The 20,656-nt window shown below is 40.0% G+C and overlaps 1 protein-coding gene across 1 annotated transcript in view; it reads right to left on the bottom strand.

The window, feature by feature from the left end:
• flt1 (fms related receptor tyrosine kinase 1) overlaps positions 1 to 20,656 on the bottom strand; it is a 77,697-nt gene that overhangs the window by 34,875 nt on the left and 22,166 nt on the right. The window contains exons 5-12 of the mRNA XM_041813976.1: positions 19,445 to 19,610; positions 19,220 to 19,356; positions 16,448 to 16,619; positions 15,927 to 16,044; positions 15,462 to 15,631; positions 15,214 to 15,361; positions 2,122 to 2,245; positions 544 to 652 (exon numbers count right to left, since the gene is read on the bottom strand). Of these exons, the coding sequence (XP_041669910.1) occupies positions 544 to 652; positions 2,122 to 2,245; positions 15,214 to 15,361; positions 15,462 to 15,631; positions 15,927 to 16,044; positions 16,448 to 16,619; positions 19,220 to 19,356; positions 19,445 to 19,610 (1,144 nt within the window). The remainder of the gene's footprint in view (positions 1 to 543; positions 653 to 2,121; positions 2,246 to 15,213; positions 15,362 to 15,461; positions 15,632 to 15,926; positions 16,045 to 16,447; positions 16,620 to 19,219; positions 19,357 to 19,444; positions 19,611 to 20,656) is intronic.

Below are 20,656 nucleotides of genomic sequence, written 5' to 3'. Positions count from 1 at the left end.
GTGTTAGCTGGAGGCACGTTGGCCTGTGATCTCTAGCAGGTTGATTTTGGCGTACTCTCAATAATGATAAAATAAAACAGGTCTCTCTGAATACGTGAGGTCACTTTCTCTCTGGCTCTGAAGGTGTCAATAAAATCCTTCCAGCCTTTAGCTCTCACCTCATTACTCAGTATGCAATATTTGAGTTAGGTTAAATGTCTGATTCAAATTCTTCAGTCCAACATAAAAATGTTTGGGTCCATTTTGGTCTATTTGGTCTGTTTAGTTATTATTCTAAATGAAACATCTGTAGAAGTAATGGCAACAGGTCATGAGGATCAGCTGATACAGTCACAGCATTATTTACAGTAAGCAGTGGGAGTGAAGTGCAATGGATGACAGGCATGAGACTGAAACTAGAAATTTGAAGCAACAACAGTCTGAGAAAGAGAGAAAGGAGGAAATTAAAATGGATATATTAAGTTAAAGTTCTTAGGAAGACCAGAACAATGCCAGATGTGGAAATCTGATCTACAATGTGAGGACGTGATTCATTCTGTTCACCTGTAACGTAGAAGTGGAAGTCGAGCTGGTCTGAGCCTGCAGAGTTGGAGGCAACACAGCGATACACTCCAGACACAAAGGCCTCTGCCACAGTCAGAACCCCCACCGTCTATAGAAACCACAAACATCCTCATTAACAAAACTCACGCTCTGCACACACACATACACAAATATTCACGCCAGGTTCAGGCCTGTTACCTCTACCACTGATGGCAGGAATCAGAATTTCCACTGGCCCACTAAGGAGACAATAGAGGTCTCTGAGCCGGACCTCCTGCCCACTTCCAGCTCAGTGGGCAGCTCAACATGCAAACTAACGATAAGTGTCAAGATAGAGGTGTGTCCATGAATGTGTGTAACAAAGGAAGCACTACAGTGAGCTTTTTCTAATGTCTTTTGATTTATATACAGCCTGGTGCATTTTAGGTCAATCTCAGTGAAAGAATCTACTTAAACTATAGACCAGTCTCTTCACTGTCCCAATGGTCTAAAATTACTGAAAAATTATTTGTAAAGAGACTTAATACCTTTGCTGAGAAATATGAGTGACTGAATGACAATGAATAAGGTTTCAGGAGTAATCACTCAACATTATTAGCAGTGATTAACCTGACACGCTAGATGGATTTGTTTCACACATCCATCTGGGAAACCTTCAAAACTAAACATCTGGTAAAGGGCAGACGATTTGAAAAAAAAAATTGGAGTGTGATTGGACAAACATTCTATCGTCACATCTTTACGGGCCGATCAGAGCAACAAAACACGTGACGTAGCCCCAACCTGAGGTGCGTGTGCGCAGCTACCGAGGAATAACCTGATCCATGGCAACCGTAGACATGTCACGTCACGACTTTTTTCGTTTTTGAAAAGGAAACAACTCACTTCTGTTCTTCTTTTCGCGAAGAAATGTCGGCAAGTTCTGACAAACTGGCGCTTTAGCAGCATCCACGCTTAGCTCTTCCGCCATAATTGTACCTGCCTCTTGTTGCTGCTTGCTTACGCCTCGACTCTGCCATGCCTGAAAGTACTGCCCCTCATCGCTGATTGGTCCTTTCACTTTCTAGCCGGGCCCAAACGGTTCAGCCGGGAGCTTTGCAAGATGGATTCGCCAGTGAGAAACACGGAAACGGATGTATCCATCTGCTTTGCAAGGTTAGTGTAATTCTGTCACCATTCAAAAAGACTTGAAAATGTAAATTAATAAAAGGTTACAACGTGAATTGAAACCAAATGACTGTATTAAATTTCATTGTATCGCTGATTCTCTGGGTTATTCTTTGGATCTGTGTTGATTGATAGATTTTATGTAAAATGATCATGTTTGATGCATGTTTTTATTAAAATGTTTATAACTGAAATAAAATTTTTCATTCATTGATTTACAACGGAAATTCAAATCTGCTGAACTTGTGTGCTTTATTTGACATATTCCATATAGGCGATGCATTACTCATGTTATGAATCTGATAATAACAGCCCTATCAAGAGTATAAGGAGAATAGTAAGTTACAATCCTGTCACAAATGCAGGATGGCTCTTCCTTTTATAAATAGTCTATTTCAGAGCATTACCTACCTTTTTTTTCCCCTGAAGAACTTCCTGCCTGTGTGCTACACTCAGGATGTGGTTGCCTGTGGATGTGGTGAAGACTCCTTCTGTCACAGGACTCCAAAACAAGGAGGACGTTGGACTCTCACACCTTGAAAGAGGAGGAGGAGGAGGAGGAGGAGGAGGAGGAGAGCTCAGCTGTGTTAACATATGTTTGTCACTTTATGCTGACACCAGGTGTAAATGTGTTTTTCCCAGCTGTGCTCAGCAGGAGGAAGTCCAGAAGATCAGAGAAACGCCTTGATCATTATGGTCTGATATTTTCTTAATCATCATCATCACCACCATTTTATTTTCAATAGCATCACATCCTCTTACTCTGTCCTGCGAGCTGACAATAGAGATCTTTTCAGAGCTTCTGTGAAACTGGAATGAGGATGCAGAGGTGGTATTGTCAGCTTGTGAATCAACTTCCTTCCATTCTTAATAACTCATCCCACATTTCCAGGACAAGAGTTCCTGTCTCTAAATCCATAGATTGCGCACTAGTGAAGTTATGGGAACTGGTCCCTGAGCAATCAGATTTGTGGTTTAATCATGCACGTTGCTGTATGATGCAAGATCAAAACTATGCAAGCCCTTTTTCAAAATCTGTTTTACATTTAGCCGACAAAATAGAGTAAAATCAATACAAACCCCCAAAATATTGATATAGTGATGAGCCAGTCAATCCTTAATACTCAAGAGCCTTGCAACTGAATGTATTGTTTCATATTAAAATAATGATGTACAGTTGACAGGATAGCTTCATTGTTAAACTAGCTAGCAAGTTCACCATAACAGCTAGCCTTGTTGTTTCAGCTAAAGCTAAACTTCATTTTCTGTATTTCCTGATTGTTTTAAGAGTTGAAAATTGTTGAATACCTGCCATTAAGGGAATGAACGCTCTATGGTGGATATTTACGCTACATTCCAAATTATTATGCAAATGATATTTTTCTCCAATTTTCCTAAATAATCAGACAAATGACTGTCAGTGTAATTTTCAAGTCATCAACTATTAGAGCATAATTCAAATTTTTTTGAACAAACCTCCCAAAGATAACTATTTTTTTCTTCAAAAATAAAAAACTAAAAATGCACTGCTTCAAATGATAATGCACAACCGTTTCAAAACATTTTATAGGTTGTAAAGAACTCAAAATGGTCATGTGTTGAATTTGCAGCATTAGGAGGTCATATTTACTGAAATCAAAAGATATTTCAATCAAAAACATCTTAACAGGCTAAGTTCCATGTTAACATAGGAGCCCTTCTTTGATATCACCCTCACTATTCTTGCATCCATTGAACTTGTGAGTTTTTGGAGAGTCAGTTTTTGGGAGGATGGGGGCCACACCATGAGTTTCTCTCCTTTCATGCCCATAGCAGCCAATAACACAGAGGGATTCTTTGCAGTATGAGATGGTGCATTGTCATGCATGAAGATAATTTAGCTATGGAAGGGACGGTTCTTTTTTTTGTACCATGGAAGAAAGTGGTCAGTCAGAAACTCTATATACGTTGCAGCCTTGTTGGGACATGGTGGCCATCCACCAACCATCCACTATTCCTCCATCCGGACCATCCAGGGTTGCACGGCACTCATCAGTAAACAAGACTGTTTGAAAATGAGTCTTCATGTATTTCTGGGCCCACTGCAACCGTTTCTGCTTGTGAGCATTGGTTAGGGGTGACTGAATAGTAGGTTTATACACGACTGCAAGCCTCTGAAGGATCCTACACCTTGAGGTTGATGGGACTCCAGAGGCACCAGCAGCTTCAAATACCCGTTTGCTGCTTTGTAATGACATTTTAGGAGCTGCTCTCCTAATCTGATGAATTTGTCTGGCAGAAACCTTCCTCATTATGCCTTTATCTGCATGAACCCGTCTGTGCTCTGAATCAGCCACAAATTTCTTCACAGTACAATGATCATGCTGAATTTTTTGTGAAATATAGTTTCATACCTTTTCCAAGACATTACACTATTTGACACTTTTCATCAGCAGAAATCCTTTTTCTTTCCCATATTGCTGAAACCTGTGGCCTGCTTAATAATGTGGAACATCCTTCTTTAGTAGTTTTCCTTTAATTGGGCTCACCTGACAAACTAATGATCACAGGTGTCTGAGATTGATTTCAGTGATCCAAAGAGCCCTGACACAATACCATCTATGAGTTTAACTGAAAAACAAAAAATTGAATGTTTATGACACTAAAATCCAATCTGCATAATAATGTGGAACGTGTCGTAGGAGTAAATGAAGTTCTTGTCAATAGTTACAGCATGCCACTTTTGGCTAACAGTTTTTACTTGGTAAAATATTCAACTAGCATCCAGTTAGCTGGCTAAGATCTAGGAAGTGGATGAATACCAAACAAACCACAATATGACGGGTGATTGCTCATGTGATTGTAGCCATTTTTTGCTCGTAAAAGAAGAAAACAACAAACAAAAACAACTATGGATTAGATCAGTTGTTCTCATACTGTGTGCCTTGAGGCTAGTTAAGGTGTGCCTTGGGAATTTGTACAACCATGCCTGATTAAAATGACTATGCATGCACATATGTTTGCACTGGTATTTTTGGACAACCACTTTTAAACCTTACATTATCATTAGGTATCAAAATATTAAAAATAAATAAACAACCTCTTAGACAGCTAGATTTTTACTGCAGTATTTTGTGTATTCTTAACAGTGCCTTTATTTAGTATGCATAATTTTGGAGAATTTGGTGTAAATATGACTATAAACAGCTACAGAATAGTTTAGACTGGCTACAGCAGATTGCTTGAATCAGCATCTGTGAATAAGGCTGATATGGCTAAAGTTTAGCCTGAGAAAAAGGTAAGTTTTAGCTTTTTTATGTAATTTAGTTGTTCTCAGATGGTGAGGCATGTCTAGGTATGTATTGTGCTTCAACCATGCATCATAAAACAACTTAAGATATGATTTTTCATGGATATGAAAATGGTCCTCAGGAATGCTAGCTAGCAAGCTGACAGGAAGTCCAGCTAATGGGTGGGCTGTTAGGTTGATCCAAAGTTCAATTGACAGCTATTTCAATATGGAAATAGCTGTTTGAGTCTGCCTATTGTAATCAGACGGCTGACATCACACAGGCTTTGTCCAATTCTATTTACAGTCTATAGGACAAATGCACCAGAGCATTAATATTGTCCTAGATAGGATCCCGTAAAGCAAAAAGCTGCACATTCTCAGAAGCTCAATCCACTGAATCAAAGAAGTGAAAAGAGCCCGAATTGCCAGATGGAGCAACAATTTCTCCCATCCAGAGACATCCATGTTGTTCTCTAAGAAAATACACTTTTTCATGCAGTCTGTGAAAGTTAAATGCCATTGTGATGTTATAGATCCATACTGATGGTGTTAATGGACAATTGTGGCAAAAATATTGTCAGAATTTGAAGACAATAGAGTTGTGACGTTCATGAACGATCCGAATCTTATGAACGGCTCTTTAACACAAACGACAGGAGCCGGTTCACAGTTGTGAGCCGTTCGTTTTTTTTATCCCTTTGTTTGACACAGATGCACACATAAGCTCCTCCTTTGTTACTCCACAGAGTGAGAGGACGATACACCCAAGGACAGTTCAGAGTCCTCTGCAGGGTTTAACGTTTTTACAAGGCAGCTATATGCACTACAACAGGTCACCAGTCCATTGCAGTGTAAATACTAGTAGTACTAGTAGGCTGTTCATTTTTCTTTCATTTATTATAGTTTTATCTATTTTTCTAATACTTGAAATATTCTTTTTTTTAAAGTGTTGAGTTTTTCTAGCAAAATATTCTTGTATGAAATGTTTTCTCTAAAATTTGCACTAAAATCACTCAGGTGTACTACATATATGCATGCAATACTAACAGCACAGAACTACGCAGTATGTGGTTTTTTTTATTTTTCTCTTGTTCATTACATTTCTTAAAGATGTTTCCAGTGATCTTATCAATAATACAATAGAATATATATTTGTGGGATAACTATGTTTGAATGATTCTGACCCAAATTGTCCCCTATCATTCCTTCCAATGATTATTTCCCAGATAAAATGAGTTAACCCCTGGCAAGCTTCTTAAATAATAAAATATAAAATGAGCCAGTTTTTTGAACGGCTCTTTGAAAGGAACGGCTCCATAAGATCCGGCTCCCTTCAAAGAGCCCTAAATCCCATCTCTAGAAGACAAGGTAGTTAAGGTTAATAAAGTTATACTACAGTTGTAGTGGATGGCTGGTGGATGGCCATCATGTCCCAGCAAGGCTGCAACATCAGCAAGGAGGGGGAGGAGTCAGTTTGGCGGGAATCATGAGGAGAGAGCTGGTAGGCCCCTTTACACAGCAAAATCGCCAGTGTTAGATTAACACTGAGAGTGTTAAATCTAACACTAGAAAAGTGTGCATATGTGTCCACTCTTTTGAGTGTTAATTTAACACTTTTCAAAGTGTTACTTTTTTTACACTGAACCAGTGTTACTGCAACACTGTATGGTGTCAAAAATTTACACTGGTGAACACTGAGTAGTGTTGATAGTACTCAACACTGGCATCAGTGTTAAAAAATTAACACTAAGGAGTGTATTACAATTAATTTCAACAGGTGTAAAATACTGTGGATAGCAACTGCCCCTCTTCCACCAACCTGATGATAACAAGAAACAAGACATGTAAGTTCCACAAAATAGGTGATGGTAATCAAATACACTTGTCAATATTGGCTGTCACCTGACATTGTGAGGTATTCAACAGTAGTCAGGGAGTTGTGAGACGAACTCAAAGACAAAACTTGTCCTGGGATGACAATCTGCTCTCACTGCACAGTCATAAATAACCTGTCACCACAGCCAAGACTTGACCAACCTAGAAGACAACTACACTCATGGTGCAAAAGTGTTTATGCATCAAAAACTTAGGAACTCAAGATAATTCAAGAAACATGTGCAAGTGAATCCCAGCAGTGACCCCTGTACAACAGGCAACATCTAAACACAGCTAATCATCTAAATACATCTAAAAACATCTGAACCCAGCTTAACACTCTGCACTAAGGCATGATGGGAAAACTCTGCCCCCCAGATTTGAAATTGCAGTAGGTGGGGCTTGGATCAACTGACTCTCTACAGTGTTGGAATAACACTGGTTGATTTAGCACTGTCAAATAACTCCAACACTGAAGACCATTTACTCTGAATGGAGTTAAAATAACACTTTGAGTGTTAAAATCGACACTGAAATGTTTAACACTGAGAACTCAACACTCCAGTTTTTGCTGTGTAGAGTCCCTGAAGGTGTGAAAATGACCTCTGCAAAGTATATAGAGTTTCTGACTGACCACTTTCTTCCATGGTACAAAAAGAAGAACCATGCCTTCTGTAGCTAAATTATCTTCATGCATGACATACACCATCTCGTGCTGCAAAGAATCCCTCTGTGTCATTGGCTGCTATGGGCATAAAAGGAGAGAAACTCATGGTGTGGCCCCCATCCTCCCCTGACCTCAACCCTACTGAGAACCTTTGGAGCATCCTCAAGCTAAAGATCTATGAGGGTGGGAGGCAGTTCACATCAAAACAGCAGCTCTGGGAGGATATTCTGACATCCTGCAAAGAAATTCAAGCAGAAACTCTCCAAAAACTCACATGTTCAATGGATACAAGAATAGTGAAGGTGATATCAAAGAAGGGCTCCTACATTAATATGTAACTTGGCCTGTTAAAATGTTTTTGATTGAAATAGCTTTGATTTCAGTAAATATGACCTCCTAATGCTGCAAATTCAACAAATGACCATTTTCAGTTCTTTACAACCTATAAAATGTTTTGAAACTCTGTTGTGCATAACCATTTGGAGCGGTGCATTCTGAGTTTTTTTATTTTTGAAATTATGAAATTATGCTCTAACGGTTGATGACTTGAAAATTATACTGTCAATTGCATCAACTTTTTAGGAAAATCAGAGGAAACTATTATTTGCAGAATAATTTGGAATGTGGTGTAGAACCCAACCTCAAAATTACTGAAATATCCCTTCAATCATATAATTGTTCAAGTGGGTTAGTGATGATGGCGATGATTCCAGTTATAAACAATGCTAAAAACTGTAGGTACACTATCTTTAATTATCTGTCATAAACTCAGAGATGCATTCTTTAGAAACAGACCACATTCTTGTTGTAAACTGTGGCTTCCTCTCTGTCCAATGATCCTTTGCGTGCTCATGGATGTGTCATTGCCCCTCTCTGCTCCATGTCTCTGTCTATATCCTTGTCGTCATCCTTTTCTGTCTGTCCTGAGCTCCTCCCTGAGGTTGGTTCCTCTTTGCTCCTTGATTGCTCTTCCTCTTGGCATCTAGTGCGCGACTGCACAAAGCGACCCACCCTGTGCATGACACTACAACCTCACACACACAACCGCGCGCGCACACACACACCTCTCAGAGTCAGACAAGAGTCCAGCGAGGACTCCCACGCTCCTCAGGAAAGGCTTCCTCATTCAAAGCGGCACTTGCACACAAAAATAGAATTAGTCAGATGGATGTGTTGACATAAACAGAGTTAGAAACTGAAGATGAACATGCATGCATACAGCCGCACTCGCACAGTGTGTGCCTGCCAACAGGGTGAGCAGCAGCCGCCTGGAAATATGAATGAACTGTTCAGTCGTGTATCAGTGGGGGTCATCTCCTGCATTTTCCTCCTGTCCTGTTTCACCGCTTAAAATACTCTTTTACCGCTGTCCCCGTCTGTTCCTGTCTATACCCCAAAATAACCACGGAGTCGTATAAACCAAACACAAGCGTACACAAATATAAGCAAAGTTTAATGCAAAAACACAAACAACGGATATAACACTTCAGTACATCTTCATACAAAGTTGTCAATTATTGTCATTCGTCATATGTAAGTTAGTCGTATAAAATTATTAAATATTAGAATCATATATTACTCATAGAACATCTGTATACAAGGAATGCATCACATTAGGAGACACCCGTAAAACTGCACACATGCGCTTCCATACACTCTGACTTTTCTGCACACAACCTCACACTTGCACACATGCACACATAAATGGACTTTGCTTTATACTCTTAAGGCACTCATTCTCTTTAAATGGCTTGTAGTAGCACACAGACTTTGAGATTTCAAACAAAGCGCTGCTATATGAGCTTCATTTGACAAACAGAAGACATTTTGACATGGGATGACACTTTACAACACAGGATGACATAATATGATGGAGGAAGTCATAGTCTCTGGCCCATGCAGACTTCCTACATGGTAGGCGTCTGCTGACCATCAGTCTTTTTTTAATATAGAGAACTGTAGGCATCCCATAGTGAGCAACACAAAGCTTGTCCTCTCTCCTGTTTTGCCTGTCCAAGGTGAGCACATTTGACCCTCTTACCAACGGCTAAAAATCGGAACAGAAACTCACAGCTTTTGTGGATGTCAGAATCAGATCAGGGCTTAGGACAGGCACAGTTCATGCACCAATTATAGTACCACTCTAGGACACAAAAAACAAGCAAAGCAGCTCCAGAAATGTGACGTGTGGATGGATGGAATTGCACTTCTTCTGGCTCAAAATGTCTGTGTAATATAAAAAAGCATGAAACTACAGGACGGCTACATGTGAGGGAAGCGCTCAAATGGGGAAAATGAAGGTAATAAATAAATAATCAGTAAAGCAGGTGCCTTTATATCCTTCATGGTGTGGTTTATTCTCCTTTGTGTCTCCTGGTTGTCACTGCTCAGCAGTGTTCCAAGTCATTTTCATCACTTTCCACAGTTTAGCGCAGGATCATCATAAAGGATCCCGTAGTGTCACTGAGGGTTCTAGCACTGATGAGTGTGGGGAGGTGGTGCTGGAGGCCTTAGGGATTGTTCTTCTGTAGACATGGAGGATGCAGGGTTGGGGTGGAGGGCAGAGCTGGTGAGGGATCGGAGAGGGGTCGGAGAGGTATGTGTGGGGGGCAGCAGAGTTGGGGGGAAGGGGTGTGTAAGGGTGGTGGGGGGTTCTCAAGAATAGATCAAGCTCTTGAGGAAGTGGACTGTGCCACGTTTGAAGACGAAGGGACAATCACGCTGCTGGGAAGCGTCTCGAGTCGGAGAGGAAGCCAAACAACGAGAGGAAAAGCGCTCTGATTTTCGCACAGGAAGCCCAGTGCGCCTCCTGCCCGGGCCAGATAAGAGCGCCGTGGTTCCCAGGGCCAGACCCAGGAGCGGGCCCGGGACCCAGGAGCGAGGCCCCCCATCAGCCTGGCCCAGCCTGGTTCGTTGTCCCTGGGCCTCCTCCGGCGCGGCGTCAGGCTTGTGGTGCAGCCGGGCTGCAAAGAACAAGGGGCCTAGTGAGGATCCAGGCAAAAACTGGTCTACAGAAAACACTCAATACAGACACTGAAGCAGAACCAGAACAGAGCTTTACAGAGGACCAGGAGTCAGCTAGAGAAGGGCAGCATGAAATCTGCTGGAACATCAATGTGCAATTACAAGTTTTTGGAAATTTACATCATTATCTACTCTCCTGAGTAACTCAAGTTTTCATCGCTATATGCCATTATGCCATTAAGAAACAGGCTATGTACAAAACCAAACACTTTTATACTTTTCATCGTAAGTATGACTTCAAATTGGGTATGTGGTGCATTCTGAAATTCACATCATGCAATTTAGTGCATGCAAAAATCTCTGAATGTGCATGAGACTGCTCATCTACACTAGCATACAAATAATTCACCATATTGGAATACTTTCTGAATGTGAACAAATTATATTTAAATACCTCTATAGCTGCATCAGCAACAAACAAATTGTGTCAGGCCAAAACCTTGTGTCTCCAAAATCACCACTTGCCCCACCATATTTTTCAAGTAATAATTTAACACTGAATGTTCATTGTCAGCATCTTTATGTTGCTTGAAATTTGTTAAAATCCACTGACAGATGTAAATCTGACCAATAACACTGATTTATGAAAAAATAGATAATGAAAAATGGAGATACAGGGTTTTGGCATGATGCTGATGATACATTCAGCTCTAAATACCACACAACAGCTGAGATAACTTGGTGCTAGCGTATTAAATCTTGCTTAAACTGGAAAGATGTGATTGATGTAAATGTGGAGTAAATGTGTAAGTGTTTTCTGAGTAAATAGTAGGATAGTGTTTGCTTTTGGACACAGCCATACTTTGATTTCAAATCTGAAAATTTAGAATTGAACAACCAAATTAAAACTTCAGTTACAGACTGATTTTCTTTATAGATAATCCTTATTAATCATTTGGATTTTTCTTCCGTTAGCAGATTGCATGTAACCCCTTTCATGAAGATACACAGCTCATAATATTCAGAAGCAAATCTGGAAATGAAACGCTAAAAAATGCAACAGATTTTCTGGTTTGAGTGTAACATTTTCGCACTCTTAACAGACTCTGATCTAAGAAGAGTAACTCTAGCATCACCTGTCAGTCTAGAATATGTACATTATTATGTTAAGTGCATTTTTGGGGGACAGACGGATGGAGCCATACTGTAATAACCTCGGCGTGGCGCCATGTCAGAGTGCCGGGGTAAGAGTCAAGTACACTGATGATGTCAGTACGTCTCAGAGGAGGGATCGAGCATGGGCGGCTGCTCTCAGGTAATACTTAACCTCTCTGACTCGGTCATAAGCAACACAATAAGTGTCTGACCTTCAAGAACAACTCAATCAACGTTAACGCCAAGAGCCTGCTTCTCTACTCCTGTGTTTGTGTGTAAGTTGACTGCATAGACTGTCTCTGCATCCCTGGGCTGGGCCATTTCTCATGAGAACTTTATATATAGTGTTTGTGTCAGATATAAGAAAAGCATCACAGGATGCCGCGTGCAATCACAATAATAAACAGGCCTCTCACCCTGCGTCCTGCACAGGAAATTCATTAAATCATAGCGTTTGATTTGGAAACCAACAAATCGTGACTGAGAGCACGGAACTGGCTTCTATTGAAGTGTGTTTTTTTTTCTCTGTCCTTTTAAGTCTGAGATACACGGTGTACTGTGTCTGTGAATGTACCACGCACACACACAAGCACACACGCACAATGACAGAGGCTGTGCATTTGAATGCAGTTAAACAAACATATGGAAAGGAACAAACAGGACAAACATATGGAGAAAGAGTTGCACAAGCAAGCAAACACACATATGATGAAACGCAGACGAATAAATAAACGCACATACATTTTCACACATTCTCGCACATGAAAGGCCCCCAAAGGCATCTGTTCTGGTTACAAGAAGGAAATGTTGTCTGAACACACGCTGAAATAGACAAAACATGTCTCGTTTTTCAAAATCACACACACACACAGACCCAACACACACACTCTTACAACTTAAAACATAAACAAGATAGTACAGATTTCTGATATTTATGTTAACACGAAATTTTTGCTTTAACAGCCAAGACGTATTTTGTTTTTTAATTTTAGTTTCATTATGTCTAATCAAAAACAAAGGCAGCTCATGTTTGCTGTCGATTAATTCAATGCCTCATTTGCTTTTCCTGACATGTGATTGTTATCTGAAATATTTGCACTTTTTAATAATTAAGATTTTTTAAAAAGTGAAATTACATCTGTGCTAAAAAGCACAGCTCTCTTTACCGTAGTGGCCAATGAGGGACAAATGTGCAGCAACTGAACCAAAGATTTCTATTAAAAGAAATAAGCTTCAAATTCAGGATTATTGCAATGCAAAGTGCAAATTCAAAATAAAAATAACAACAAGAACAAACATAATATTAACAAAACTCTGCTAATAAAAAAGTCCTACAATCCTTCAATCAAGAATCAGTTGCATTGGATTATTTTTCTTTAATTGGTTGTTTTTTTTTTTTGCTCTTGCATTTGATATGTATTTATTTATTTATTTATTAACAGCACAATTGCTGCCAAATCATTCTTTTTTTTTTGTTTCCCTGTGTTTTGCAGCATGCTTTTGTGTTTGCCTTTATTTAGACAAGGACAATGGGTAGAGTATGAAATAGGGGAAAGAGAGAGGGAGAGTGTCAGATTGAACTTGGGTGGACAACGGCCTCTGCATGACCTCACCACTAGTGGTGTCCAAACTATGGCCCATGTGCCAAAATACAGCCCCCTGTCCCACTGGCCAGCTACAAATTCTAATAGAATTAAATACAGCCCACACCAGAACATGAACTTGTGCTTGACTGTACTTTAGTTTTCACACTCTGCAGTATTTTAAAAGTGTAAACAAACATCTTGACCACAGAATTTGTCTATATGTGCTTTTTTTACTAAACTATTATGATGACGTAAACTGTAAACATACTGACAACTAAGGCTAAACTTTTGGAAAAATAATCTAATTGCAATTTTTTTCCTCAAATATTGCGGTTGTGATTTAATATGCAATTATTCCTGGGTTAATCTTATGTATTTATTGACAAATTCAAGAAATAAATAATTCCATAAATAAGACCATGTGTATTGAAAACAATGAAATTTTTTCTTAAGCAATTAACCCATAGTAGCATGAATCTGAATATGGGGGTGCAACAAGCTTTAAGCTACAAAGGAGGTGGCTGGGGTGGGCTACCAGCTGATCACAGATGGGTATGACTTTTGTGAAGTAACGCTAGGCTTCATCAGTTTTAGAATGGGCTAACTATTTTTGCTTGTATTGCAAATGTGATGTCATTTGCTTTATTTAAAGGTATTATCATTTTTATGTCACTCATTTCCTCCGCCAAGGAGGTTATGTGGGTTTGTTCGTTTGTTTGTTAGTTTGTTGGCAACTTAACTCAAAAAGTTGTGGACAGATTTTGATGAAATTTTGAGGAAATGTCAGAAATGGCATAAGGAAGAACTGATTAGATTTGGGAGTGATCCAGATCACTGTCTGGATCCAGGAATTTTTATAAGGATTCTGTACTATTGGGAGATAGGGTTAATGGCGGAGGTCTGCGCTCTCCGAGTACTTTTCTAGTTTTGATTAAGAAAAACATAAAACACAAAAAGGAGGATTTTTGTAAACCATTATAAAAAAAATTGACACTTGAATGTTTGCATAATGTGCATAAAATCTGTGCAGCTGCAAAAAAACCCACAATTTATTAAACTGGTATTTTGATCAATTTCAAGTTAAAGAAATATTGCCACTTCTGAAAAAATTCTTGAAAATTGCATCAGGCCTTATTGTGATTTAATCTAATTTGCGATTAGTTGCCCAGCCCTACTGGCAACCAAAACAGTATTATCATCTCGTATCATAATGCCCTGATGGATAAAGATGAAAAGATTAAGGCAGCAAATGGCAGCCTGAATGGCGCTCAAATGCTCTTTTATCTGTTCCATCTCAAGGTCCAGTTTACAAAGCATGTCATGCCAATCAACTCCAAGCATAATGCTTGCATGCTTCATGCAGTTTGCTCTTGTTTTGTGTCTGAATGTGGAGATGAGCATCAGTGTCTTGCCTCTCTGTTGAAAGGAGCAATTTTCTCATCCTGACCAGGGGCGGATCCTAGGGTAGCCGGGGCCGACTAGGGCCTTCCTTAAAATCAGAGTGGCCACCCAAAAGCCTTTAATAAATACCTTAAATAGCTATTTGCCTCATTAGCCATAAAAAGCAGTGATTTAGGCTATGGTTTTATTTCATTTTTTTCTTTTTACACCTGATTAGTTTATCTAATTTAATAGACTAAAGGTGCAGGATATCAAAGTGTCCCAGTCATCCTTGTAATTTTTTGCACATGGCCTTAAAGATAAAAGTTTGGGCACTTCTGCACAATGCCACCGCATTGCATGTTTAGTGCATTTCTTTTTGATTTAGACCTTTCAGATTTTGCAGCCTTAGTAGACAATCTTTTGGGCTGTAGCTGTGTGTTTATGGCAAAATTGTGTTTTTGTTTTGTTTAAGAATTTTCAGCCATTTTTCTACTTAAAGAAAACCTTTGGCCCGTTGCTTGTCGCTTTTTGCTTTTCCCTTTTCTGCTCAGGTTTGAGGCTTTGAGGACCTTAATGTGCACACTTCATTGAGTCGTACTTACAGTCCTTTTGGCGGGCAAGGATGCCAGAGCCACTGAATGTGAGGAGGAGGGACCCCGTGGGATGTGCAGTGGAGGGCTTGTCTGCTCCCCCGTGGCACTGAGCCTGGGTCTTGTGTAGACACTGCTTTCTCACCTATCTGAGGACTCACTGTCAGCACACACAAAAAACAAATAGAAGAAATTTAATCACCTAGCCAGAGAAAGTGCCAAAGAGAGTTAGCAAATAAAAAATGGTCAGGGTTTCTCACCATTGACTACAAGTGTAAGTGTGAGATTTTGGTACAGCCCGTGTTCCTGGATTCGTACCAGGATGGTGTACTTTCCAGCATCCTCCTCTGCAACATCCCGGATTACCAGGGAACTCCCATTCATGTGGTATCTGGAGCACTGCTCAGCTGCAACCATGCCATCCTTGAACCTGTCAGAACAAAAGACCTCTGAGCAAAATATCACAGAAACAGTAATAAAAACCATCCAGATAGTGGAAAAAGGACTTATGAGGTAACACAGTTACTAAGAATATTTTATACAAAACATGATTAGCATTACAGTCTGGTTGCTAAAACAAACTGAGCTTTGCCTTTCCAAGGAAATGGTGCTGAGGAAGTTTGGCAGAGATTAATATAGATAAAAGACTTGGAGGCAAGAACAGGGTGGGAAACTTGAGACAAAAGGCTGTTAGGTGTGATTGAGGGATCAAAGTAAGCTCTTACCAGACGACTTCAGGGGCAGGGAACGCTCGTAGTTTGGGGGTGATTTTGTATGATTTCACTCCTGCCTGTACCTCCATCACAGACCTATGTCTTGGCTTCAGGCGGATGAATGGATGGTCTGGAAACAGGAAATGCATGCACATATTTTCTTTAATTTAATGAAAAGTTTTCCAGTGTTTCATTTAAAAATATAAATGAATCGATTGTCCATATGTGTGCAGACCTACACAACAAGATCATCAGCATAGAGTAAACTTCTTCTATATACTGCATTTACTTCTAATGCCAGAGAGTGTTTTACATTTTCTTCAGAATAATCAATGTGACAGTTAAAAGAGAACAGGAAAAGATTTTTTAACAGAAAAGGATACACTACTCCACTCTTCCACATGTGCAGGAAACTTTCAACAAAGAGAGGACAAGTTTGACCACATCAGGTGCCAAAACCACCATGCACCAATAGTTTCTCACATAAGCTTTAAATGTGTGTCTACATGTAAGCTTCAGAGGAAAACACTCACCAAAAACGGTGACATTGACTTTCTGTTGTTTGGTTTTCTCCCCACTGGTGACACGGCACGTGTAAAGCCCTCGGTCTGAGCGCTGGAGCTTTGGGATGGTCAGAATACTGTAGAACAACAAGTGGGTTCGGTGCTTCAGGAGCCTCTTTGTTGTGGAGCCAGAGCTGTTAATCTGTGGGTAGAGATGGAGAAAGAGAATCAAACAACTGTGAGTGTTAAACACTTATTCCAAAAAGCTGTCAATCCAAGAGTTACTGCTTTCTTCAGCAGTGTATTTGACTCAAAGTCTGACATTTAACTTCAATAATAATGCTTTGACTCTGCAACTACATGAACTTTTAACCTGATGAGTTTTTTTTTTTGCTTTTGATGGATTCCTGTTTTATGAGAATTGAGCAGTGTTAATGATATCTTCCTGGTTCTGCACTTTATAAACCATATTTATGTGTAATCTTTCCACCCATGCTTGTTCGTCTTGTATTCATTCTCTCACTCTTTCCTCAGAATTTCTGCTGAAAATCAAATGAAGCCAAAATACAACCAAAAAAAAAAACCACAGACTGTACCAAACATGGGTGTAGCTTCAGTGACATCAGCCAGTGGTTCCCTTACTTAACCCTTACCTAGCCTTGTTAGGCCAATGGAGACCATAGTGCTCTTTTTCAAGGGCGACCTAATCAAGAATGGTAGCAACACACGGTTTTAACATTCAAAAACACTCAGAATCATACAGTACACAATAAAGAATCCATGCAATGATAATATAACATCAGTTTCTGAGGAGGACCTACAATTTAATAATGGCAGCGGCCATATTGATAGTGTAAGCTCAGATTTCCAGTATGGCGGCCATAATCCCTGAGATTCAATGCAACTCCTCAGAACCAGCAGAGCTGGAAACTAACTGATTACATTTACTCAAATTACTGCAACTGAGTAGTTTATTGTACTTTTTTAGTAAATTTTTTAAATCTAAATTTAAATTTTACTTTTACTCAAGTTCATTTTAGGTGAAGTATTGTTCCTCACTACTTAAAAAAATAAACAAATACTGAGTAAAATAAACAACTTTGACTACACAGTAGTGGATATCAAGAGGATTACTCCAAATTATATCCAAAAACAGCTGCTGCATTTTACAGCTTCTTAAAGGGAACATATTATGCAAAAATCACTTTTGTGATTGATGATTTTATTTATTAAGGGAGAAAACATCCAAACCTATCTGGCCTTATGTGAAAAAGCAATTCCCCCCTTGTTAAATCATGAGTTAACTGTGATTAATCACAGTTCTTAGAAAGCTGAGTTCATTTTCACTTGCCACACCCAGGCCTGATTCCCACCAGATTTGTTGACTGAAGAAATCCCTTAAATAGAAGCTGTCAGACAAAGTGAAGTAGGCTACAAGATCTCTAAAAGAAACGCATCATGCCACGATCCAAGAAATTCAGGAACAAATGAGAAACAAAGTAATTGAAATCTATCAGTCTGTAAAAGGTTACAAAGCCATTTCCAAGGCTGTGAGACTCCAGGGAACCATGGTCAGAGCCATTATCCACAAACGGGGAAAACTGGGAACAGTGGTGAACCTTCCTAGGAGTGGTCAGTCAACCAAAATGACTCCAAGAGTGCAACGATGACTCATCCAGGAGGTCGACAAAGAACCCAGAACCACATCCAAAGACCTGCAGGCCTCAGTTGAGGTCAGAGTTCATGACTCAACCATAAGAAAGACAACAGGCAGAAAATGGCATCATGGGAGAGTTCCAAGGCCAAAACCACTGCTGACAAAAAAGAACACAAAGGCTCGTCTCACATTTGCCAAGAAACATCTTGATGATTCCCAAGACTTTTGGAGAAATATTCTGTGGACTGACGAGACAAAAGTTGAACTTTCTGGAAGGTGTGCGGCCCGTTACATCTGGAGTAAAAAAAAAATAACAGCATTTGATAAAAAGAACATCATGCCAACAGTCAAACATGGTGGTGGCAGTGTGATGGTCTGGGGCTGCTTTGCTGCTTAAGGACCTGGACCACTTGGTGTGATTGATGGAACCATGAATTCTGCTGTCTACCAGAAAATCCTGAAGGCCAACGTCAGGCCATCAGTTCATGACCTCAAGCTCAAGCGCTCTTGGGTTATGTAGCAGGACAACGACCTGAAACATACCAGCAAATCCACCTCTGAATGGCTCAATAAATAAAATTAAGGTTTTGGAATGGCCATGTTAAAGTCCGGACTTAAGTCCAATTGAGATGCTGTGGTGTGACCTTAAACGGGCAGTTCATGCTCGAAAAATCCTCCAATACGGCTGAGTTTAAACAATTCTGTGAAGAAGAGTGGGCTTCTGCAGACAGCCTCAAGAGGAAACTGCAGTTTTTTGCACTGCAGTATTGGCTTATTTTTTCAACCATGGAGGAAGCCACTTGGGCCAGGTGGACTCTGGCTGTAGAAATACTAGCAACTTCAGGATCTACTGCTTTAAAATGTACCAAACTGTACTGAATCAAACCTTTCAGCTTCAAAACAGTTGAGACCAAGTTGTGTCTTCATAACAGTCAAGAAACTGAAGAAAATGTGATAAAGTTGTAGTCAATACAGAGGAAACAAGAAGCATTACCGTTTCACTCAGTTCCAGATCCCACTGACTGAACAGCTTACTGAAAGGTTGTAACGGTAATCTCTTGCTCAGTGTCTGTCAAAGGTTAGTTATCATCTTAACCCAAGCTAATGTCATTCAAAGTCTCCAAAGACTCTAATGTAGGTCTGACCTTTCCAGGGTAGTCCCAGGTGATGTTGACTCTCGTGTTCAACTCCCCGATGGCGGTGCAGTTCAAGACTAGCCTCTCTCCCTTCAGTTTCTGCACAGGTCCCTTGCTGTTCAGATACACATCTATGATGTTGTTCACTGTGACATTAGAGAAATGGTTTGTTATAGGAGGCAGTGGACCGGGAAACATAGACCTGTATCCTCAAGGAATTTATGCACGACTGACCTGGTCTGTGTACAAAGAACATCTTTGAATTGTGTGTGACGCCTTCACTGATTGCCTCACAGTAGAGAAGGCCGATGTAGTAGAGGGTGGGAGTTCGGATGGTGAAACCTTGCTTGCTGTTCCAGATGATGTTCCTCTGGTCTGGACTCAGGCTGTGGTTTGGTAACTGTGGGTGGAAGCAGAGAAAGTTTTGAATATTTTCCTGCACAATAATAACGAAACAGACATCAATGACACACTCTGGGGTGTGATGAACAATTCTCCCAAATATGAAAGTACAGTGATTAGGAACAGCAGAGTCATGGCAACACTGGATAGAGAAGGGTAAGAACTGGACATGATCATCAGTGAAGACACCTGTTAAAAATTGCAGGCTGCAAAGTGGAGGTATCATCTTGTACAACAGAAAAAAAATCAGAGAAGCTTCCCCTCTAAAGGATTATTCTGTCTTTCTTTATAATGCAGTCATTTTATTGTTTGAGTCACTCAATAATTAAAAAGTAAAACCCTGTGATACCTGTCTTTCTATTTCACTTTTCTGTTCACTTATCAGCCACTTGAAATCAGGTTTGTTTACTTTGGTCAGCAGTCTATTGATACTGTATAATGGTATTTTCCAGCTCACTTCTGTGTAACCGTGACTCATCATAAGAAAAGCTAAGATGATAGGAAAAGTATGGCACCATTCCACTCTAGCATCCCAGTTGGACCTGACAGTTGCTGGCATCAAGTGCTACTCTGCTGGCCTCCAGTCCCTTGAAATAAAGAATTGCACCATCTATGACGAGTAATTCTAAAGCCTATTTTCATCCCTGGTTAAGATTGGACAAAGAGCCAATCAGAGGCAGAGTAGAGAAGCACTACTCTTTTTGGGGGGAGCAGAGCAACAGCATGAACAGAAATACAGGTAAGAGTTGGCCAGGGAGTGACAGCAAAAATGAGAACAAAACCAACTGCAAGGTGTGTCGTTACGTGTTTTCTGTGGTGCACAGCGGCCTGACAGAAGTTAAACAACACACCTCATCAAAGAGAACAACATCGATGTACCTGCAGGACCCAGAAGAGCAAAACTGTGGTGTCACAGTTCTTTATACACCAAGCAGCTGCACATTGATATAGTAATAACAGCTTTTTCAGTAATTTTTGGCGGGAACACATTTAAATTGGTCAGCTTTGTATCTTAGCTTTGGGGCCAGGCAGACAGAGAAGTCC

Source organism: Cheilinus undulatus, linkage group 19, assembly GCF_018320785.1.
Source record: "Cheilinus undulatus linkage group 19, ASM1832078v1, whole genome shotgun sequence".
Lineage (NCBI taxonomy): Eukaryota > Metazoa > Chordata > Actinopteri > Labriformes > Labridae > Cheilinus > Cheilinus undulatus.
Note: the sequence above shows the minus strand (reverse complement) of the source record. Positions and strands in the feature narration are given on the sequence as shown.